At 44.1% G+C, this 25,289-nt stretch overlaps 1 protein-coding gene across 3 annotated transcripts in view; it reads right to left on the reverse strand.

Moving 5' to 3' along the window:
- Positions 1-1,188: 1,188 nt before the first annotated feature.
- The window catches only part of TMEM248 (transmembrane protein 248), a 42,280-nt gene continuing 18,179 nt past the window's right edge, over positions 1,189-25,289 (reverse strand). For all 3 annotated transcript variants that reach the window (XM_005889878.3, XM_070362948.1, XM_070362947.1), the window contains 6 exons: positions 12,431-12,607; positions 9,177-9,462; positions 7,419-7,569; positions 6,236-6,419; positions 4,751-4,894; positions 1,189-3,907 (listed from right to left, as the gene is read on the reverse strand). In XM_005889878.3, the coding sequence (XP_005889940.1) occupies positions 3,887-3,907; positions 4,751-4,894; positions 6,236-6,419; positions 7,419-7,569; positions 9,177-9,462; positions 12,431-12,589 (945 nt within the window). In that variant the 5' untranslated portion in view covers positions 12,590-12,607 and the 3' untranslated portion in view covers positions 1,189-3,886. The remainder of the gene's footprint in view (positions 3,908-4,750; positions 4,895-6,235; positions 6,420-7,418; positions 7,570-9,176; positions 9,463-12,430; positions 12,608-25,289) is intronic.

A 25,289-nucleotide genomic window follows, 5' to 3' on the forward strand; every position in this document is an offset into this window, starting at 1 on the left:
TGGGCTGCTGCGCCTCTAGTTCCTAGATGGACGACGGCACTTAAGAACCCCAGAAAAACGTGTTCTTGGGTAAGCAAGAGTCTGGAGTAAAGAGGGTGAGTAACATGAAAAGCAAAACCTAATCTCCTTCCCCTTGGACAAGGCACTGTCAACTTGCCGTCTGTTCTTGCAATGGTCAGATTGCTGCTGTTCCCCCACCAGCAACACCTGGTGTGCTATGAGTGTGGGGCCTTCAGAGGGAAAAACAGATGGGCAGAGGTTTGTTCAAGACCGGAAATAAGCTCACAAGCTGGACTGGACTCCGCAATGCACCTTGGGTCTGTGCATTCACTCTGCTTCTCCCGAAATCTGCAGAGACGGTTCTGTGTGTCTGAGACTCACCAGGACAAGGAGATGCTTATAAAGCACCATGGCTAATGGACTTGTGGACTGGGTCTATGTCAGGTTTTACAGATGATGGGAGAAGGAAGATGCAAGCCCTTATTTTCCAAGGGCTTCTTCACCGTGATGGAGAGGAGATGCCACACCCGAGCCTCCCAGCCCGAGGCAGCAGCAAAGCACCACGCAAAGCACGGTGAGTTGTGCTCCGCCAGCTAGAGAGGGCAGGGCCGGGCGGAGGGGCAGACACGAGCGCCCACTGAGGCAGCCCGCTCCCAACTGGGCACCCGGAGGCCGACCCCTCCCTGCCTGGCACCATCGGGGACTGAGGAAGGGCAGACCCACAGAGCCCCAGCCTACCGGGAAAGGGGACGAATTCACGTCGGTGAACACACTGCCCTTCACAAATAGCTACAGGTAACTGCAGAGGATGCCTTTGACAAAGCAGGGCTGGCCTGTGTGGTAGCTCTGTACTGGGGAGTCGGGGCTGGCTCCGGTACCTTGGGCGAGAGCACACGGAGAGCGCGTGGGACTGAGACAGTGTCTATAAATCCCGTCCCCGTTCAAACGCTCCTACCGCTCCTCCCGGGCAGGAGTTGGGCAGGACTGCGAGCACTCGTGGTCCAGCACACTAAGGTTCTGTACTCTGGGGGAGAAGACCTGGGTGCTTGGGAGGAAACAGTGCCCGCCCCTCATCCTGACGACAGCTGACACTTAAGAACAGCTTGCAAAACATCCCTACTGACTTATCGTGTATGTTCTTCCCTTAGAAAACACCCAGCAGATAGGAGGAAATGGAGACACAGCAAGTAAATTCAGACATTTTATTCTGGAAAGCACATGTGCACAGTTTCAACACAGAAAATTAACCTGGGAGTGAATGCCGGAACAGATCGGCTACCGACCATCATGCAGCAAGGTGAGTGACACGGACCCGCTGGCCCTCAGAGCCCCACAGTGCCTGCAGGAGGGTGAAAAACCAGGAGGCTGAACCCCTACACTGCCCGAGAGAACGCAACAGAAGTGGCAGGTTCCTAACGACGAGAAAAACTTACAAATAGAATCAAAACTGATTCAAGTCATACAGTGGAAGGACAAAAGGAAAAGGGAAAGAGATCAATATGATCTGAAACAACTGTTTTAATAGTAAGTTGCTGACCTTTTGTTGGACTCCGGTCCAAGATGCCTGAGGACGGGCCAGTGCTTCTGCACGGGGTCGCCCCTGGAGGGGAGACAGGCCCTGTCTACGACCCTCTTCTCATCCTGAGGTCCCCCGCCCTCCCAGTGAGGGACAGCGGAGGACAGGGCCTTGTCTGTCAGTGCCCGGGTAGTAACGGGTCCTCTGGACTTGCTGAGGGTCGGCGGACCCAGCACCGCTGGCATCCCCAGCCTTCCTTTGTACACCTGACTGGGTTTCCGTAAGATCTGAGATCACCTGCGAGGGGAGAATGCTGGGTTTAAAGTGTGTTTGTGTCCTGGCCTTGTGACAAGTCATACTGTCCAGGCGTTTTTGGCACTTCCTTTCCTTGTGCCTAACAGAGTCTCTCCTCCCCTGCCAGCAGATGCCAGCCAGTCCCTGTAATTAACACAAGGGTCATTAATATTAGCAACAAGCTGGACCCAACAAACCAGTGAAACTGACTTTTTTCACCTGTCTTCCTTTTATATTACTCTGCCAGTTAATAATCTATTTCTGTAACTCTACTTCCTTGGGATTTGATTAATTCAGTAGCAGCTTCATCTAAAATCTGTTGGTCTTAATGATACTGATGTTTCTAAAGGCCAAGCAAATGGCTTTTTCTCAATCTCATCTTGTAAGTCTCAAAGTCTCTAAAGAGAAAACTAAATTAACTGATTAGCTTATGCATCAGGTAAGCAACTCATATCATTTAAAAAAAAACGGATAGACAAGTCTGATTATTGTGCTTGAAATGTACTAAAAGGGAAAAAAAAGTACTAACATATCAAGTTACTATGATGATTATTTTAATAACCTTCAGTAAAAGCCCACAAATGTTTTCCATTCAAAAATGCCTGGGATTTAAAAAAAAAAAAAAACTTGGGATAAAATGTTCTAGGCCAATATATTTCAGACTGCAGGGCTGGTTCTAATTTAGAACTGACTACAGACCTGGAGTTAAGGGAAAGAAGTGCTGGCAGTCACGCCCAAGACTTAACTGCCCTTTTGCTCTATCACTGCTTGGGAGAACTCTCAGAAATCATTAATGACTGTGAGTCAGTAAGGCAAAAAGCTGTGAAGAAAAATGGTAATAACACAAGTGATAAAGGGCTAGAAAAGATGCACAACCATTTTAAAATGAAGATGGCTTGGAAGGAAAAAGGGATAAAAGAAGTAGATTATCAGAATGTTATAAGAAAAAAAAATGCTTTTGGTTTTCCTGATAAATGGCAAATCAGAATCATTTTCCCTCAGATTTCACAGCCAACGTTTTCTTAATGTTGTATCTATAAGTTGCCATTTCCTTCCAAGTATGTTAACTGCATAAAAATGAAACACCTCCCCATAAAACACCAGGGAAAGAAAAATCCACTCCCTCCTCAAAGAAAACAAGAAGCCCTTTCATGACTGTTAGACCGAACCAGCGCCCTCCCTCTCCTTACTGTCATCTGCACTGCAGAAAAGAGAACGGCTTGTTTTCACTCTAGAGCCATTTGTACTTCATTTTTGAAGCCCTTTGGAGTGAGGAAGCTGTTTCACCTTTTATACCGGAGGTAAGGGACAACAGAGAAGAAAAAGGACAGTGGAGCGCTCTGAGCCAGCTCAACTCAAACAAGACCAGGCTCCTCGCTGTCCACGTGGAAAATGAAACTTTGATCTTTACCAAGTAAGTGACTTTTAAGTATTTAACTTTTTACTCAAGATAAAAGCACAAATCTCTAACTAGAGTAGTAGTAAAATGTGACTATTTTCTCTTCAAAGGGAAAAAGAGGGGGATAAAAAAAAAAAACTTAGGTATGTTTCCTTGCAAGCAAAACAGAGAAAAAGGTATTATTGTTGTTACTATAATTATTAAGCCACAGACACATAAAATCCACAAACTGGATTGGGGTGGCTTTGGAAATGCAGTATCATATCAAAGGTGCAGACTGTTTTGAACATTCTGTACAGATCGGGCTGAACAAGAACCAAAGCAAACCTCCCCCACAGCAGTGACACGCCTCGGGCCCCCGGGAAAGACAGCACGGCCTGCTCCGGCAGCGAGGTCACGAATCCTCTCCAGCGCCGCGTGGGCCATCCCGCCGAGTCCGCGGGTGAGGCTGAAGGGCTCTGGCGGCACCCAGTGCGAAGCACGTGCATCACTGGACCAATTTCTGAATGGACTTTTATAAATATATACAAATCAGTTACAGGCACTTGAAATGTCTTTGGCTGGAATAACCCAACATTGCAAGATAATGTATTCACAGAGTGTCCAGGCCCAGGCTGGCTTCAGCAGGCGATGATTATGGTTCTTTCAGTCTCTCTGGGAAAACGGCAGCTGTGGGATTAGGCGTCTGCCAGAGCCACCTAGGAGAGAGCAAGACGGCCAACCGGTCACGCAGTGACGAGCAGGTAACTCAGCCCCACCAGCTCTCCTACTGGGGGCCTGGGCCCAGCCCCGAACCCAGGGAGCCACACGCATGCATCTGCCAGGCAGGGGAACGATTAAACGCTAAAAAGATCAAGCTCATCTAGGAGGTAATGAATAGAAATCAGCTGATCTCATGAAGCGCTGAGCTGAGATGGGGCCAAGTTTCAGCGCTCTGGGAAGTGACCAGCACACAGACCTCAGTGGAACGGAGGCAGCCCTCAGGGTTAGCTGTTCTCCAGTGGGGAACTTTTTTTTAAATACAGAATTTTTAAAGTCATTTTTTAAAAAAATATTTTATTTGGCTGGACCAGGGCTCAATGGCAGCATTTGGGATCTAGTTCCCTGATCAGGGATCGAACCCAGACCCCCTGCACTGGGAGTGCAGTCTGAGCCACTGGACTACCAGGGAGTCCCCAATACGTAATTTGTTAATGATCTAATTTTCATTTCGCTTGTTTTGTTTTTTGGCCACACGGTGTAGCATGTGGCATCTTAGTTCCCTGACCAGGACGCTGGAAGGACAGAGTCCAGCAGCAGTTGGGACTTCCCCAGGAAAGTCCCTCCAGTGGGGATGTGAGAACGGTTTACCAAAGACTTGGGTATATGGTTGAAAATGCAACACCATATCATAGGCTGAGGGGCAATGGCTGCTGATAGACAGGAACTAATTTCCCTGGAGAAAAGGAATCACCCACAGTAAGTGGAAATAGGACTAACTGGGACTTTGGTACCCAGAGACCTCCAGAGCAGTCCTGGGCCAGACCCCACCCACCACTCACCTTCTCGGGACAGAATTCAGGATTGCTCTGACGCAGTTTGCTGGGTCTGCCTTTGATAACCGCGTAGCAAAACATCGTGATCACCATCACAAAGAGGAAGTAACTGGTGTGCATGAGGTGCAAGTTTATTAACGAGCGGTCATCCTAAACAAAGAGAACCAGCAGAGACATCCACACTGAGTCACTGAGATTTTAAGGCTGGCTGCCTGCCATCAGGGGACACAACCTCTAGGCTTGCCTCAGCGTTCCTTCTCACATGGGAACAGAAGGTTCTCCTGTCTTCTCAATGAGGAAAGCCGGAGCTCGTGGTGTTCCAGACACCACCCACACCCTCCCTTCCTAAACCGGTACTCTGCTCAAACCTGCCCCCTCCCGGAGCCTTTAACCCCTGCCCTTCCCTTTCTGTCTTCTTCTCACAGCCCTCAAGCTGCACAGCTGGCCCCCCAAAGTCTGTGTTCCTAACCCCTTGCTACTCCTCCCCAGAGAGGCTGCGGCCTTTCCCCACGTCGACGAGCCCCTGGCTGCAAACGCCAGCCATGACTCACGCCTTTGAGCGCCACAGGCAACTGCCACCAGGCCCAGCCAGCTGTTGAGATCCCAGCCAGGCCTCCACTCCTGTTCCTTCTCACAGCTCCAGGCCTCCTCAGGCTCCATCCCATTTCATGTATCAGGGGGGTAGACCAGTCTTCCTGACACACTGCTTTACAAATTTCCTACAGCCCCAATGCAGGCAGTGCTGGCCTCCTCCTCCGAGATCTAAATGCCTCAGTGAGGCCCAAAGGGCCTTGGGGAACCTGGCCCCTGCCCACCGCACAGTCTCAGCTCCACTGCTCGCTCCTGCAGGCCCTGGTGTTCCAACGCCCACAACTTGATAAAAGTGAGACATAAGGAAAGAGAGGGACGAGGCAAAAAGAAAAGAAATCACCTGGCATGTGCTGACACAAGAGAAGAACATTTACAAAAATTCAGTGCAGTCTTTTAAAGGTGGGCTCCAGTCTGAGGAGCAAACAAAACCGGCAAATCACCCACTAGCTCAGAGGACAGGGCCTCCCCCGTCTTCTCTTTGTAAAGTCAAAGCCCACCCAGGCATCAGTCTCCAGCCAGAGTCCTCTCCTGTTTACATCGGCCTCCCTGGATCCCACACCGTGCACTGCTCCTACCGCCACTAGCCACAGACACTTCAGCGAGGGGCGTGTGCAGGGGGAAGACGGACCAGCCTCCCCGGCAGCCCCTCTGAGTTAGGCACACAGCCGCAATCGATATACAACTGCTGCTGGACAAAGTGGAAAACGAAGAACAGAAGCAATCTCCTTACCCAAAGGGGTGGCGCGTTTCAGCAAGTCTCCAGCCTCCCCCAGGCTGGCCTCCCCACCCGGCTGGAGGTCGAGAATGGCAGGAGCTAAGCTAACCCAAGGAAGGAGGTAAGCGGGGTCTGCTCTAACAGCTGCTGGACACACACAGGCACACAGGCTTCCTCTCACTTACGTCTGGAACAATAACTGTAAGCTTGGGGTTTAAAGCATGGTAGACTTTTCCAATGGCCCCCTTGTAACACCAGAAAGGGTTGTAGTCTTGAGCGTATTTTGTGTTGGCATCCCTGGCCGTGGTGAAGATCTTATACCAGAGCGTGGCGTTGCTGTAGGTGTCGGGAACGCAGTGCGGCGGCTGTCTGCAGGAGAAGGGGGCGAGACACGGCGCTGAGCAGGGCCTCTTGTGGGGAAGGAGAAATCGGAGACAGCTGTATTTTCTTGAGATACGGCCTATTATGTTTTTAGTTCAGTGATTTTTTTTTTTTTAATTAATAAACATGACAGAATAAGAACTAGGCACCGACATTTGAGAGTTTGGGTGTTAAGATTTTTGCTTTCGGAATTCAATCCTAGGTCCTCTCACCAGAAAGGAGTTGCTCCCTGTAAGCCCATTTTCTCACATAAGCTAAACTTGCAGTCACCACTGGCATTTCCACACAAACTTCTCCATCAGCTGTTACAACCAACAGCAAATAATGCTGAATTTGGCCTACAGACCTCCAAACATCTAAAACAGATTAATCCCAGGATAATTATTTTAAAAGGACTCACCCTAAGATCCTTAAATAGGCTCCGCCTTGTGTATTTCATGTACTTATAGATCATTACCTCCTTTACAGAGAAAGCAGAGGCAAGAACAGCCTTAAAGGCAAAGCAGTTAACACTGACAGGTGCTCAAAAAAAAAAAAAAAGAAGCAGAAGTTTCAGCAACAGGAACTATTTCATGGAAAATAAGGTTCAATGTATACTATCAATTTAAAATATAACTCTTCCTGGATAATAGAAATGAACAAAAAACTGTTCAGAAGCCGTCATTACGGGTCATTCTGGTCATAGGATCAGCTCTTACGCATCCTTCCTGTGGCTTCTTCTACCAACAGGAAAGGGAGTCTAAAACCTGCCAACAACCAGATGCCTTTACAACCTGACTGAAACACTAGCCCTCTGGTATTTATATGCGAGTTCTACCTCAGAAAAGCAAATTAAACGGAAATAATCCTAGAGACAAGTCCCAGCGAGGACAATTCTACAAGGTAACGTGACGCCAGCTGTCCTGAGAATCTGCTGCTAAAGCATCCCAGTCAAGTTCACGGTAAACAGCTCCTCACATACATCCGTGGGGGTCAGGGAGCACTTACACGGTGACGGGGAACACGCCGGGGTGAGCTGTGAGGGTCATGCAGGCTGTGAACACCACCTGCTCACAATGCCCGTGAAGGGCACAGTCGTCCGAGCTCCAGGATGTGGGCAGGGTGAAGGTAATGTTTATCTCCTCCTGTGCTTCCCTGCCTGGAAAGAGAAATCAGTGTTTTGGTAAATAAGGCAAGAAATCATACATTTATGATTCTCTGGGATTTGACTGAATCCTGAAATCAAACCCACCCAGGAATCCCATCAACCCAAGGAGGTGGGACCCCTGCCTTTGCGGGGTTTCGGGAATAACAGTGGTTGTTCCGAGCCAGACTCTGAGGCCTGCTCACCGGGCAGACGCATGATGTGGCAAACACAGCCAGGCCGCTTTCAGCCACCGCCTGGAGAGGCCACACCAGGGCCTGGCCATGCCTGGGTGGGAAGGCTGGGGCTGCATGAGTCTTCCCCATTGGCACAGCATGTGTATTACTTCACTTAGTGGACCACTATCCCATGAACAAGACCAAAGAAGTGTTACTGTAACCCTTTCACATATGAGCAGACTGAGGATCAGCAGGTCAGACTCAAGAAAGGTCATGGGACAGGTGAGGGAAAAAGTACAAATGAACACCAAGGTATCAAACATCACAGCAAAAGAAAAAGGTCCACCCACTATGTGGAAAACCCAGCCGTTGCCCTTACCGCCTTACACGGGAATGCCTCTCACCAGGAGCAGCCAGTAGGGGGCTGCCAGGCACTCCCTTTAAGGACTTTAAAAGGTTCTTGGTAACCAAAGATGATTCTTCTGAGGCCCAAGTCTCTGACACAAAGCCCCTCCTGATTATTCCAGCTTCCACTACTTCTTCAACCTTCTCCTGAGTCACCTACAGTCTGTCACGGGTTTAGTACTAGTCCAAGGGCAGCGCTCAATGTCCCACAGGTGTTTAATATTATTTAACAAGCATTTATACAGCATTCCCTGTCTGCCAGGAACTACTCTTAAGTGCTTGATGAATATTAACTTACGTTATGCTTGTCTCTTTCATATCCCAAAATTGCAGACAGGAGACCAGATCTTGGGCTTTTTCTAATTCCTATCATTTAGCCCAGTGCATTCCAAAAAAACTTAAGACTAACAGCAATATCTGTAGTATGTACTGAAAACTCCAACATGATGAAACAGAATTTAAGCAATCTGTGTTTAACAGACTCACAGATACAGAGAACAGACCTGTGCTTGCCTCTGCTAATCCCCAACTCCCAACCCTCCCCTCCCCTCCAGACTACTGGATAGAACTGATAGACAACCAGGTCCTACTGCACAGAACAGGAAACCACATTCAGTACTGGGACAACCGTAATGGAAAAGGAGATGATGAAGTGTGTGTGTGTAACTGAGTCACCTTGCTGTACAGCAGAAATTAACACGACACTGTAAACCAACGATACTTCAATAAAACTTTAAAAATACAAATAAAAAATGTGTATTTAAAAATGTTAAGACCATAAATAGGCCTTATAGTTTCTTCCCAGTCTCCCACTTATAAGCCTTCATTGAGCACCTACTGCATACCAAGCACTTGAGTAAGTGAAGATGTAGTAGAAAGGCTTCCTCCCTGACTTTGTTGGTTCAAACTCGACAAAAGGGAAGACACGCACAAAGACTAAGCAACCGTCTGAGGAGGGACACCGGACACTCTCATACTCTGTGTGGTAACAGCTGTGGCCAGAGAGAGCCTGGGGGAGCTGGCTGCCACTCAACGTACCCGAGAGTCCGATCTGATGCCCGAGGATGGTGGAGTACAGATGGGTGACGTTGCGCGAGTACCCGCCGAAGGGTTTGAGTGGGTCCAGGGTGAGGGTGATGGCTACTGAGATGTTCACTGGGCCCGCATCCTCCAGGGGCTGTGGGGACTGCGTGGACGTCCTGGCCTGGCCGCTGGTCACTGTGCTTTCCGGAGCTGCGGTGTCGTTTGTGAGATGTTTTAACGTTTCATTCTCTGAGACACACAAGTCCAAGTCATTAAACCGCAGGAGAAAAGTATTCCAGTCCTTTGGTAAAACGGAAGAGAAGCAAGGGTGAGACGTCTGAGAGCGCCGCCGGCACAGTGGCACCGTCACAGCCCGCCGTGTGGCGTCACGCAGCAGCGTAACTGTGCCTCCGAGTCAGTGCTTCAGAATGACGCTGAGAGTACAGCCTGCAGCTTCCTGCGCGGGCAGAACTGTGGAATTCCAAACACTCTCACACTCAAAATCTAAAGTATGAACTCTTCATTGGCATGACTATTAAATACACTGAGTTCAAACAACTCAGGAAAATATGTGAAGAGAAAAAAGGATATTATACTTACAGAAAATCATCTAGCCTCAGAATCAAATTTGAAAAGACGGCTTAGGACTTCGCTGGTAGTCCAGTGGCTAAAACTCTGGGCTCCCAATGCAGGGGGCCCAGGTTCGATCCCTGGTCAGGGAACTAGATCCCACATGCCTCAACTAGGACTCAGCGCAACCAAATAAATAAATATATTTAAAAAAAAAAAAAGAAAAGACGGCTTGAACAAAAGTAGTAAAACATTCAAAGTATTAATCTAAACTCATTTAGCAGTTACAATGAGCTATTTTTATCATTTCATTTTTAATCGGAGGCTAATTGCTTTGCCATGTTGTGGTTTCTGCCATACAAAAGTGTGAATGAGTCCTCAGTATACATATGTCTCCTCCTTCCTAAACCTCCCTCTCACACCCCCCACCCCTCTGGGTACCATTAGCTATTTTTTAAAAATTAAGGCTGCCTTAAAATATTTTCTTAAAAGGTCACTTTTCTACACCGAGCTCTCTCTATTGAGAACATGAAACTGCAGTAAATACTCACCCTGATGTTAATACTTTCTCCCCCTCGTCATGGACCCTGGGTGCCGCTTTAGGACAGAAACAATTTCAAAAGGGAGGAGAAAACATGTTCTCATGCTTCTCTTTATATCTGTACTGATGGTTTAAACTATAAATAGTTTTAAAACGGATACCAACATAATAAATTATCCACCAGGGTGTTTTTTCATTTGAGCAGAAACTCAAAGATGAACTCAGGCTAGAATGGCAACAACAAATCAACCTAGGCTGTTGCACACAACTCCTTCCTCCCAAGTAACATTCTCTACAGAAAGCTGCCACATGTGAAGACAAGCCAAACGACACATCCACTAGCTCTAACGTTAATTACAAATGCCATTCAGGTAATTCCCGAGCGGGCAGGTCCACCTTTACAGCCCAGTTTATCAGTACTGGACATTCAGTAAGAGGGCAACCAGCGATTTCAAATTACATTCTCCCTACACCTGAAAACTCAGCAGACCATTCAAGAACATTAGAGCTGAGAATGAACATTCTAGTCTCGCCCCTTCATATTCCAGACATGAGCAAACTGAGACCCAGAGCAAAGTGGGGACTCTCCAACTCCAGCTGAGGTGAGAGCAGCAGAATCAGAATTAAGTTTTCTGATTCACAGTCCCAAACTTTCCTATATACCCAGGCTCTTCATTTGAAAATAAAATCCCTAAATTAAATCATAAAGTTCTGCAGCATCCTGCAGCTCTGCTTTCCTGCAGAGCTTGAGTCCATTTTGAACAGTTGGCCAAGGCCAAGGTCGGGCTCCATTCTGCTTATCAAGGGCTAATTATCCAGGCTACATCTTAACCTCTGGCCCCGGCTGAGCATTCAACATGGACTTGAGCTTGGAGGGAGAGCAATGCCAGGATGCTGCAGAACTTTGGTTATGACTAGAATGTTCATTTTCAGCCCTAAAGACTCAGGCAGGGTCAGAAAAGGGAGATTTAAGCCAGCCAGTACGTCTCCTGGTAAGAAACTCTTTGGTAGCGTTTAGTGGGAGAAGTAGCTCAAGCTTGTTGCTGTGTGTCAGAGAAGGTGGTTCCTCTTGCCAAGATCATCTATAATCCAGAATGGCGCAGAGCACAGGAGTGAGCGCCATCCCCATGCCACTGAGCGGAGCTCTGCTCCATCACGAGCCGCACACACTGTGACAGGAACCCAATCCCGCCCCCGCCCCCATCCCCACCCAGGAACACACCCAAGAAGGAAAAGTTCAGGGGGCACTCACAGAAGCTACTAGAATGGAAACTAAGTTGTCCCAAAGGGAACTTATCCACCAGGAAATTCACCATATCAGTGGTTCAGCATAATGTAAACTTACTAACAGGTATACTGTCATTCACCTCTATTAAACATTATTAACTATTGTTTTCTGATATGCAAGAACATGCTTTTGGGGGTGGGGAGGGGAGCTCTGTGCTGCATGGCTTGTGGGATCTTAGCTCTCCGACCAAAGACTGAACCCAGGCCCTTGGCAGTCAAATCACTGAGTCAACCGTTGGACCCCTAGAGAATTTCCAAAAACATAAAATCTGTATTATGACTGTTCAAAAACTACTATATACCTAGATTAGCAATTAAAGAGCAATGCCCAAATAATTAATTTAAACTGACCAAAAAATGAATCTGTAAGGCAAGTTTGTAGATAACTAAAGTTTTCCTTGATAAGAGAAATGTATTTGGAAATAAAATCCTGCTTTCTAATATTTTATAATTCTTTCTTCCCAATTAAAAGGCTTTTAGTATAGTATAAAACTCCATGACAATATATGGTTTTAAAATAAATGCTTATGGTTTTTTAAAATTGCAATTAGCTAATTTAACGTGAATAGCAAAAAGTTCTCAAACTCCTTGACACATTGTACAAATACACTTTCTAAAATACATGCTTCATTGCTGAAAGTCTCACTAAAGCTGGTAGCATTATTTAAATCAGTAACTATCTGACTAGGTTATTTCCTACCAAAGTGAGTCACTGCAAGACGGAAGACCAAAAATTCTCAATAAATATGACTCCTTCTCACTGGGATAAATAAGTCACAAACCAAAGAAAGGCATGTGGAGAGCCAAAAGGTGTTTCCCCACCCTACAAAGGCCTAGCCTGTCTGAGAGGAGAACTGAGAATTTACTGTACCTCTGCCATTTCTGGTGACTTGATCTCCTTGATTTTGAAGAAATAGCCCAAGGTCAGGAAAGCTATTGCCATGGCGCTGACACTGATCATAAACACCACCAAGGGGGGCCGGCTGCTGATGTACAGCTTCAGGTTCTCCAGGGGGTTGATGTTGAACATTATTCTGATCAGCTCCACCTGAAAGGAATTCATCAGAATCACTGACAGACTCGCCGAAAGAAAACCTATGACTCACTTGTTTCTTTAATGGGGTTGGTGGGTGAGGAGGTCACGCGTTATTGAACTTGAGAACTGTTTGATCATAAATCCATTCAAAGACTAGAAGGGGGAAAAAAACCAAACACTAAATATTAACTGTCATTATTTCCAAATGGTAGGATTTTGAAAGACAGACATTCTTTTGGTTGGAATTTTCTTAATTATTCTTTAAGGAACATTTGCTACCTCCACGTTACTTAAGAAATCAGGTAAGTAGGTCACTGATACGACACAAATACATGCCAACATGTACAAAAATAAGCTGAGGGTGCTCTCATTTCCTACCACTGAAGAGCGGAATTCTACTTATTCAACGTTCCATCCTGTTCACCACCACGCTCCTGCCCGTTCCAGCACCTGGCAGAGAGCAGGCACTCAACAAATACTGAATTTTATCACTCTCCTGCTTAAAGCTGAGCCTTCCTGTCAAGGCCCACAGGGTGTCATGATCCAGAAGCCCCGCCAGCCGCAGTACCTCCATCTCCACCAACATTCCCTCCCCCATTCACTGGGCGCTGGCCACACTCATCTTTCTCAGGAGCAGCTCTCAATTTCTACAGGGAAGTCGGCTGAGACTTAGAGACGGATGGTCCTGAACCTGCACATCAGTCTGGGGAGTGCCGCCGCTTTACCAATATTTGTCTTCCAGTCCACGAACCTGGGGTGCCTCTGCACTGATTTATATTCTCTTTCATTTATTTCAGTATTTTGCAGTTTTCAAAGCACAGGTTTGCACTCCTTTTGCTAAACTTATTCCTATTTTGTCCTTGGAATTTTTGAACATATCCTACCTGAAGGCTTTTACCTCTGCCTAGAGTCCTTCCCCCCTTAAACTTCCACATACTTGCTCTTCTTCAAAAGCAGGTCTCTGCTCAGTAGTCAGCTCCTCAGAGAGCCCCTCCGTGACTACCCTCCACCCCCGATCTCCCAGAACCCTGCCTCAATTCCTTTCTCACTGTTCAGTTAAATTTCTACTTGTTTACAGTCTTATCATCCATCTTTCGTGACTCCATGAGAGCAGAGACCCTGCCCATCTTGTTCACTGCTACAGCCCGGCTCCTGGTCCCGAGAACAGCAGAGGCACATAATAAGTTCTTGTATGTATGATCAGGCTACAATACTAAAATCTATTTTTAAAATATGTGCCAGCTTTTAAAGTTGAGAGAGAAAAAGACGCATCAACAGCACCTAAGAACAAAGAGCAACCACTTGCAACAAGCCAGGCTGTGTACCTGTGTGTTTTCACAAGGCTTTGACTCAACCTTCTGTTTTTGAGACACAATCTGTTGACCCAGTCCACTGGGTTTGGCTGCTGTACACGATGCAGCTGTATCACAGGTGAGTTATCTCGGGTTCTTCCCACTGTGTCACTCACAGAGGACGCCACAGCAGGCACAAGAGTGGTTCTAACACCAAGAGGTAGGCCCATCTGCAACCTGACTGACTGTCAGACTCTGAGGAAGTCGTCCCAGTTTATACTCCTCTCCCCAGCCCCCCACCTGCAAGGAAAGCACTTGCTCCATTTTCCAACATTCATGCCAATATTTGATATTCTACGTGAAACCGTATCTCACCATTATTTTAAATTACATCTCCCTGAAAAGAAGAGTATCTTTTTACTTCTTTATCAGCCATATAGATTCTTCCTAGGTGAACTGCCTGAATCTTTGGCCATTCACCAGTAGGATGTTTGTCTATGTCTTATTAACATTCAAAGGTTTTTTGTTTTTGGATATTTTAAACACTGGACCTTTTTTCAAATTTTTTCTAAACATTATATATAACTACTCCAAGTCTGTGGGTTTTCCTTAAATATGGTTTACAGCATTTTTGGCCCTATGACAGGTTCTTAATTTTTTTAAGGGCTTTATTAAGATAAAATTCGCACACCATGTAATCCACTCATTTAAAGTATACAATTCAATTCACAGATTGGAAAACCATCACCATAATCAATTTTCAAACATTTTCATCATTTTCTAAAGAAACCTCATATCCTCTAGCAGTAAACGTCTATTTGGGTCCACTTTCTTTTTCAACAGTTTTTTGTTGTTGTTTTTTTTAATTTTCTCTTAATCATCTTGTTGGATTGATTCAAAGATAATTTATGCAGCTACCATTGACAGTATCTTCTAAAAATGATGTTTTCCATTGTTATTAGTTTATATAACAGCAATAGACTTTTGTACATTGATCTCAATTCCAGACACTTTGCTACAATCTTTCAAATTCAAATTAGACTGTAGCTTCTCTTGACAGTAACTCCACAAGCAGTAACAGTGTTTCTTTCCAACCCTTGTTTCATCTTTTTTCTTTCTCTTACTACTTTGACTAGAACCTTCAGTGAAATGAACAGAAAGGCAATAATAGGAATCCTTGCCTCATTCCTGACTTTAAAGGAAATGCTTCTAACACTTCACTAATAAATGTGGTATATGTTAAAGACTTCTGAAAGAAATTCCTCATCAGGTTAAGGAAGCACCCTCTATTTCATGTTTGCAAAGAGAATTTCATTATAACTGTTACATTTTAATGAATGCTTTATCTGCAACCTCTGAACAATTTTACTCCTTTAATCTGTTAACATGAACTATGCTCACTGATTTTTTTTCACAACAATTTGTGTTCCTTGAATAAATTTAATATAATAATGATCTTTTAAAACTATATTGCTGACTTATGTTTGCTAAATTTTACTCTGAATTTCCACATCTATTCACAAGTGAGATAAAAAAAAATTATAAGCCAAAATCATTCTCTCCTTGGCTATATATACTCCCTGACTAGTATGGTTAGGTCATTCTAATATCATAGGATTAACTGTGTTCACTCATCTATTTTCTAGAAAAACATAAATATTTGCTTCTTTCTCTGGGAAGCTTGATAAAGTGAAAATCACTCAGTCGTGTCCAACTCTTTGCAACCCCATGGATTATACAGCCCTATTCTTTAGCCAGAATACTGGAGTGGGGAGCTTTTCCCTTCCCCAGGGGATCTTCCCAACCCAGGGATCGAACCCAGGTCTCCCGTCTTGCAGGTGGATTCTTTACCAGCTGAGCCACAAGGGAAGCCCCAAAGTTTGATAGACCTTGACCAAAAAAATCTGGACTGAAGTTTTTTTTAGTTTTGTATTTTGACGGGCTGTCTTAACTACTTATTCCTGCTTTAAAAATAAGTTGGACTTCGCTGGTGGTCCAGTGGTTGGAATCTGCCTGCCAATGAAGGGGACGCAGGTTCGATCCCTGGTCTGGGAAGATTCCACATGCCTTGGGACAACAAAACCCATGTGCCACAACTATTTGAACCCATGTGCTGCAACTGCTGAAGCCCTCACACCCTAGAGCCCCTGTTCTGAACAAGAAGCCCTCACACCAAAACTAGAGTAGCCTCTGCTCACTGCATTTAGAGAAAGCCCGCTCGCAGCAACAGAGACCCAGCACAGCCAAAAATAAATAAATATTTTTTAAAAAATCTGTATCTTCTATTTCTAGTAATTTTGATAAGACATATTATTCTAGGAAACTGCACATTATATTGGTTTTTAACATTTCTGGCACAGTATTATCTTGTGATTTGTCCAATTTTTACTTGTGAAAATATTAGTCACTCAGTCATGTCTGATTCTTTACGACCCCATGGACTGCAGCCTGCCAGGCTCCTATGTTCATGGGATTCTCCAGGCAAGAATACTGGAGTGGGTAGCCATTCCCTTCTCCAGTGGATCTTTCTGATCCAGGGATTGAACCCGACTCTCCTGCAATGCAGACAGATTCTGTTCTGTCTGAGCCACCAGGGAAGCCAGTATTATCTGGTGATTTGTTCAATTTTTACTTGTAGTCCTGTTCTTTTTCATTACAAATGTTGTGATGTGTTTGTCTTCTCTCTCCTTTTAATCAGTCTTACCAGAGCTATATTGTATTTGTGTTTTCAAAAAAAGCAGTATTTGGGTTTATAGATTATATCTAGATAATTTCTTTTCTTTTTCAGTACTTTCTACATTTAAAAAAAATTATTTTTCAGCACTGGCCTTCTTTGGCTTAGCTCAGCTTGGTTTTTCTAACCTCTGCAGTTGCAATCTTATCTCAGATTTTTTTATTCTTTTTTAGTGGAAGCATTTCAAAATGTAAACTTTCCTCAACATACTCCTCGTTTAGCTGTATGACTTTCCCTCACCACTATCACCAAACTAATCCATCAGCAAATCTTGTGGATTTTCTTCCCAAAATGTTATCTCAGGTCTACCTGCTCTGCCCCATCTTCTTAGGATGATGGAGACTGACCACTGCATCAGTCCTCCACATGTCCCACAGCCCTAAGACCTCTATATCCAAGTGCCCACTGACTATCCCTGTACTTAATATATTCTACAACATGTTGAAAACTGAACTAACCTGCATTCCTGCCCAATCTGACCCTTCCTCCTGTATTCCCATCTCAACGTAGACCTTTGGAAAACATCCTAGACTACTGCTGCCCCATACCCAAGCAACTACTAAGAGCTAAGATTCTATTTCTTCAACATCTCTTACTTCTGACTCTTCTTTTCCATACTCCTCTGATACTCCCCTTAGTTCAGGCCCTCATCATCTTCACTTGCAGCTATTGCTAAGAGTCTCAACTGGATCTTCCTACTATGGGTCAAATAATTCATCTTCCTGTCAGTGGCTTTTTTCAAATGCAAATCTAATCTTGTCACTGCTTCATTACCTCAGAGCTCCAAATGACCTAGGGATAAAGTCCAAGTTCCTTATAATCACCATAAACTACGTCTTGTCTGCTTAATGGTTTGACTGACTGCCTACAATTCCTAGAACACATTAGACAACACTACAGTTGCAGGCCTCTGAGTCCACAGGTCCTCCTGACTGTCATACGCCATTTCTCACCACTTCAACTCCCCTCTTTCAAGTTCCGGCTGAAGGGTTACCTCATCCTATGAAACATTTCCCACCCCTAGCAGTCCCTCAGGGAGAAGTGACTTTCACCTTATGTCCCCAGTATACGCCAAAAATTTCTCACACAGAATGAAATACCTCACTGCAGCTGCCTGTGCACATGTCTACCTTCCCAACCAAGCTGTAAGCCTCTTGCTAGGAGACACAACATCTTACCGTCTCTACTTTATCAATATCTAAACACAAAGTAGGTAATTTTAAAATATAAGTTTATTAAATGAATCAAATGAGTCCAGACTTACACTGAAAAATAAATTAGTAATTTCAGTAAGATTGCAGAATACGAGGCTAATATACAAAAGCCAATTGCTCTTCTAGGTTCCAACAGGAACGACTCAGTATCATTTACATTAGCACTCCCCTTGCCACATACTTAAGGATAAATCTAACAAATATGTACAAGATCTATATGAGGAAAACTTGACTTCCCTGGTGGCTCAGACGGTAAAGCGTCTATCTACGATGCGGGAGACCTGGGTTCAATCCCTGGGTTGGGAAGATCCCTTGGAGAAGGAAATGGCAATCCACACCAGTACTATTGCCTGGAAAATCCCATGGACAGAAGAGCCTGGTAGGCTACAGTCCATGGGGTCGCAAAGAGTTGGACACGACTGAGCGACTTCACGTACACGTTCAAAACTCTCATGAACAAAATCAAAGAACTAAATAAATGGAGCGATATTTCATGTTCGTCAATACAATGATTCAGTATGTCAAGATGTCAGTTCCTCCCAACTTGACCTACAGATTCAACACAATCCCAATCAAAATCCCAGCAAACTATTTTATGGGTATCAACAAACTTCCTCTACAGTTTATATGGAGAGGTAAAAAACCAAAACAGTTAATACTGAAGGAGAAGAACAAAGTGGGAGGGCTGACTCTACTTGACTTCAAGACTTACTATAAAGCTAAGTAGTCAAGAGGTGTGGTAGTGGCAAAAAAACAACTGTATCAGCGAAACAGAACACAGAACTCAGACACAGACCAACGTAAAGACAGGCAGCTGGTCTCTGACAAAGGACCAAAGTCAACACAAGGACGCAGAGACAAGTCTTCCAACAAATACTGCTGGAACAACTGGACATATGCACGCCAAAAAAGATGAATCTAGGCACAGACCCGGGGAAGGCAATGGCACCCCACTCCAGTACTCTTGCCTGGAAAATCCCATGGATGGAGGAGCCTGGTGGGCTGCAGTCCATGGGGTCGCGAAGAGTCGGACACGACTGAGCGACTTCACTTTCACTTTTCACTTTCATGCACTGGAGAAGGAAATGGCAACCCACTCCAGTGTTCTTGCCTGGAGAATCCCAGGGACAGGGCAGCCTGGTGGGCTGCCATCTGTGGGGTCGCACAGAGTCGGACATGACTGAAGCAACTTGGCAGCAGCAGCAGCAGGCACAGACCTTACACTCTTAACAAAAGCGAACTCAAAATGGATCACAGACCGTACAGTAAATGCAAAACTACAAAACTTCTAGAAGGTACACTGGGAAAACCCTGAGTTTGGTGATGACTTTTTAGATAAGGATATCAAAAGCACCATTCATGAAAAAAGGAAGTGGTAAGTTAGACTTCATTAAAATGAAGGATTTTTGCTCTACAAAAGACACTGTCAAGAGAATAAGAAGACAAGCACAGATTGGGATAAAATATTTGCAGAAGACACCTGATAAAGGACTGTTCTCCAAAACATGCAAAGAACTATAAAAACTCAACAATGAGAAAATAAACAACACAATTTAAAAATTAGCCAATGTGCTTAACAGACATTTCAACAAAGATTTTTCAGGTGGCAAATAAACATATGAAAAGATGCTCCCACATCATATACCATCAGGAAATGCAAATTAAAACAAGGTACCAGGACACATTTATTAGTAAGGCCAAAACTCACAACACTGCCAATACCAAATACTGTCAAGGATGCTGAGCAATAGAACTCTCTATTCACTAAATAGGCTTCAAACCACAAATGTTGGCAAGGATGTAGAAAAGGGAACTCTAGTAAACTGCTGGTGGGAATGTAAATTGATGCAGTCATTATGGAAAACAGTACAGAAGTTCCTCAAAAAACTAAAAATAGAACTACCAATATGATCCACCAATTCCACTCCTGGGTATATATCTGGGTATATATTATTACAAAAATAATAATTAAAAAAGATACATGCACCCCAGTGTTCACAGCAGCACTGTTTACAACAGCCAGGACATGGAAGCAACCTATGTCCTAAGTGTCCATCAACAGATGAATGAATAAAAGAAGATATTCCATATGCGTATAATGGATTAGTACTCAGCCATAAAAAAGAATGAATCTTGACACTTGCAACAACACAGGTGGACCTGGAGGGTCTTATATTTAGTGAAATAAGTCAGAGAAAGACAAATACTGCATTTTATCACTTATAGGTACAATCTAAAAAATGAAACAAACAAATGAATATAACAAAACTGAAACAGACTCACAGATACACCAAACTAGTGGTTTCCAGTGGGAAGAGAGAAGGGGAGAGGAGCAAAATAGCAGGAGAGGGTTAAGAGGGACAAAGCACCATCTATAAATAAGCTACAAAGAGGTAGTGGACACTATTAGGGGATACAGCCAATATTTTATAAGACTTCTAAAGAGAGCATAATCTATAAAAGTATTAAATCACTATGTTGTACACCTGAAACTAATATTGTAAATCAACTATACTTCAATTAAAAAATAAAATATTAGTAGGTTTCAGAAACAAAAATGTCAACAGTAAATTAGAGCTCCATTTATTAAGAAAACAATGAAATCTGAATTGCATATAAAATAATTAGGACTATTCACTATGTGGAACTACAATAATGAAATATTTAGAAAAACAAAAAAAATTTGAATTCCCTTCTAAAGCTATCATTAAAACCGCATCACTCTAGAAAATAAACACACATATATATAAACACACATATACATATAAACATGTATATATATCTCAACATAAATAACCACAAATTAGCAAGCAATGTCAACATACACCAATTTAATTAGAGCAAGTTCCAGAGGAGGCCTATTGGATTCACTTAAAAAGTAAAAGCATTTTTTGTTTTTTTTAGTGAAATTATTAAAAGTCCAAATACTTCATTTAACTTCAAAGTTAAAATTCCTTTCCACCATTCACAAGTGTTTTCAAAGATGAATTAACAAGGGCTAAACAAATTTATTTCCCCTGCAAAGAATTACAAGAAAAGTTCTGTCATCCTCTCAACAGTAAATGTCTCACTTTTAATTAAAAATAAGTTAAGCTCTACAGGGAGGAGAAAGCACACCAGCTGACCTCTCCTACACTCATGCATCCCACCCCCAATCGGAGATGTTCACCAGGATAACGATAAGAACTGACCTGGGCTGTGGACCTGCCTCCCTGCAAAGCCTAGGTAGGTAGGGCACACAGAACTCAGTCAAGAGCCAACTTCACAAGTGTGAGTGCCCACAACCAAAGTCCATCGATTCGGGACCCGGAGCTCTGAGACGAGTTTAAGGACAACACTGAACAGCAGGCTGCAGCTTTTTAAGTAAGCAAAAGGCAATGCTGAGATTACCCTAGGGTTAACTCCAGCAACCCGCAAGTTAGGAGATCTTAAAAAGGGGGAGAGAAGAGGCTATTACAAGCTTTCTGGAGACCAGCCTGGCGGTACATGCCCACAGCACCAAAGCTCAGCACACTCTCCTGTGATTCTGCCTCTGACAAGTTAACCTGAGAAAACCCTCACTGCTGAAAACAGAGACTTAACTACTATGACAGTCTTCTCAGGAGTATATACAATTTTAAGAACTGGAAAACCAGATATCTAACAATAGTAGGGAAGTGGTTAAAGCCCCAGTAGGAAAACTATGTAGCCATTAACACAGATCTAAAACACACAAAATGAGGTTATTTCAGGTTTTTAAAGTATGAGAGCTACACAAGCACCAATATGAAAAAAAAACACATACCACACCCTCACATGTAAACAAGGGTGGTTACTTTTAGGTGGTGAGATTTTATGTCTTTCTTTAACATTTCCATCACGAGATTTATAATAATTTCTAACTAAAATTTATAAATGACTGTCAATTGACCCTGCTGGTCTCCTGGTCCAAATAAAATTTCATTAAACCTTAATTCCATTCATTCTCTTCATTAATAAAGGCAATAAACAAGAAAGAAAATTTGTTAAACCCACCTAGAGAAAAAAAAAAACACAAAACAGAAAACAGGACAGTTGTTTAATATGTCCTTGTGCTAAAGAAAGGCAAAGCCTTTCTTGTGGCGATCTGTGTTTGGATTTATGAGAAACCAAAACTAAAATCAGAACATTGACTACAAACTAAAATCAGAACATGGACTAGACTCCTCCAGACAGCCCGGTGCTGCGTGCTCCCAGGGCAGGTGGTGCAGAGCTTCCCCAGACAAGCGTGGGCTCCTCCACTGGGGCAGAGGCTGGGAGAGCCTGGGGTTGGGGTGGGGTGACCTTGAGCTAAATGGGTGCCCAGGATGGTGAAGGGTCCTACAAGGCATAGAAGAGTGTCAAGGAGGAGGAAGTATCAGCCAAATATTGCTAAGAAGTGACCCAGCATTAGCAGTAACAAAAGAAAGGGTGTCTGAGCTTCCTGGTGTTTTAAAAAGTACTCAGGTGAACTTGAGCTTGCATAAACACAATCCTCCACCTGGAGAGATCACTGGGGATCCCTGAAACCTCACTCTGGCTGGGGGGAATCAGACGGTAAAGAGATGATAACAGGGGGACCCCACTGGTTCAAATGAGAGGGAGGCAGGGCTGTGGGGGGTCACGAGAAGTGAGGAAACCAACACATCCACAGGCAGAGAGCGAGCCGGTGAAAGAGGAAGGCCTCCCGAGGGAACAGCGAAGGCAGAAATAGATAAGTTAGCAATTATGATATTTTATTGGAAAGGAAGTAAATTAACACTCATCATGCCGATACACGAGTCCTCTGTGCATCTCTCTGCCCCTCTCCACAGCCCACGTACTTTAAAGTATACCACATGGCGACTCGTTCCAGTTTAAAACTAGAATCTCTGCACAGGATGGGGATTCCACACTCCCAGATACTTCCTAAACGGTTCCTGACTTCTTTTAAGTTACACTAAACCACTACTCGTGACCCAGATCAAAAAGTTCACTTCACATGAACAATAAAACCACCATTTTATTAAACTGAATTTTTGACCTTAGGCTAAATGAGAAATTCCTTAAAACTCTTTTATAAAGTCACACCCTTTTCAAAGTTCTGAGGAGACTAGGAGTCAGGGAAGTGGTGGAAGAACCCACAGGGGACTCTACAGGGAGGGTGAGGGAGGCAAGCTTGTCCTAACGCCCACTGTGGGAAATATGCTGGTCTTATGCTAAGAGAAAAGGCCAGGCAGTCACCTTGATGTGGGAGAGGCTCATTCTGAGTGTAAAAATTAAAGTAGCCTTCTCAAATATCCTGTGATGTTTAAGACAGTCAAAGGGTTTTAAGGCTGGTTGCTATAAACCCTAAGGCTAATATAGAACATTAATGGATGCGATGCCGGATTATCCAAGACTCAGTAGAGATGAGGACACAGGCTCATCTCAAAGAAACGCTGGGCAGTCTCAACACCCAGCTCTCCAGCACTGAAAAATCACCTCCCTCCCCCACAAAAAAGTGAATGCAGATGGAAAAGACCCTCAGAGAAGCAAATGCAGAGCAACAAAGTCTAAGAAAAACGTCAAGGTCTCCACAAAGGTCTGGACGCTGAAGCCGAGGTCTGGGTCTCGGTCCTTATTACCTCCCGGTGGCAATGGACGCCAAGGGCGACCCCACCTTCCAGCTGCCAGGACCTCCCTCTCCTGGCTGCTCTTCCTTCTCACTCTTCTTCAAAACTTGGGGGTCCCCCCGGGCTCCAGCTGGGCCTCTGTTCAAGGTGGACACACTCATTCACAGCTTCCTGTCAATTTCACCTACTTCCTCACTCCAGATGGAAATATCCATCTACTGGAACATTCCACGGAGAGGACCCACAGGCACCTCGAACCACCCGTCAAGGTCAAAGCCTATCCAAAGTCTCCACATCAGCTTCTCCTCGTAAAGAAAGACAGCTCTCTACCCAGGACCCCTGCCAGCCATTCGGGACTCTCTCCTACACCCCAGCAGTTACCGGTTACCAGCCCCACTGCTCCCACGGCTGCAGTGTCTCTCAACAGTGGCTTTTCTCCAGCCCCACTGCCTCCTTCGGCCCAACTGAACTCCAAACGCATCCTGCTCCTGTGGGCTCTCATTTCTGTGACGCTCTCTGCACACCTCCCTCGGGCAAGGCCTGGCGCTGGGAAGGTGCTCAACAGTAACATCTAACATTACCACCCACTTTGATGAGTGAAGCACGATGTTCTAAGAGTTTTGCACATATTTTATCCTCTTGACATCTGTACTTTACAGATGAGGAAATTCAGGCATAAGGAAGTGGCTAAGCTGCCCGAAGTCCTAAATGAATGTGGATTCAAGTCCCGTCAGACTTCAAGGCCTGGACATTAACCAAGTGCTCCAGTGCCTCCCAGGAGATGGTGAATACAGAGTCCACCCCATCAAGTGAGATACACACTGAGTAGCAGTCATACAATTTTGCAATTAAGACATCAATAGTGATATAAGTAGAAACCTCTCCCATTAGGGGTTAAGGATCATTTTTAATAGCCACCATTTAACATGTGCGGGGCCAGGCTCTATGCCAAGTGCTTTACATACATATTTCCTAATCCTCACAACACTGCCAAGTAAATATGCCTATCCTCACTTTACCCAAGAGGAAACTGAAATCAAAAGGGGTTAATTTATACAAGGTTGTATTACAAAAAGTCACAGGAAGTACTCAATTGAGATTCTGACTTAATCCACCTGACCTCAAAACCTGTGCTATCAATCACAACACCAGGGTTGATAAGTAGGTTTCAAGTCAAATGCCTGACAGGAGGAAAAAAATTCACATACCACGGATAGTGTATTTTAGCTGACTTCAATATGAGCACAATTAAGATGGACTTTTTCTGAAGTTTAAAACGGTTACCTTATTTCCCATCTCTTTAGCAAGGCAACTCCCACTTCAGCACCTTTACCAGGGTATAAAGCAAAGATGAGTGGAATCTCCTGCCAATAGTTTCTTATTTCTTAATCTAATACAACTTACAAGGCAGAAGAGACTCTCAAAAACTTGTTTCACTCAACAAGTTTAAATGATCAAAAGGGAAATAACAGAAAGCATAAAGGTTCAGTTGCTACATGTGCATTTTAGGCAATGACAGTACTCAAATAAAGACAAAAGGAAAACAATGTGGGCTGATATAATTTCATGACTTATTTTCCAAAATTCAGACTGGCTGTATTTCTACTTACTTGTAACTAATGCATCGTTCCGTTTTCAAAATCATGACATAAAATCATGGGAATTTCCAACATGATCCCTCTTTTTAACAAATAAATTCATCTTAGTCCCAAAATTGAAAATAACTCATCTCTTTGTTCTTAGTTTTTTAACTGCTGACCTACTTAAAAACCAAACTGAAAGTATCTTTGGATTGAGATGTAATGATTTGGGGTTTAATTAACAGATACTTAAGAAAACAAATCATGAGTGATGACAAGATTA

The sequence above is a fragment of the Bos mutus genome, chromosome 25 (assembly GCF_027580195.1).
Source record: "Bos mutus isolate GX-2022 chromosome 25, NWIPB_WYAK_1.1, whole genome shotgun sequence".
NCBI lineage: Eukaryota > Metazoa > Chordata > Mammalia > Artiodactyla > Bovidae > Bos > Bos mutus.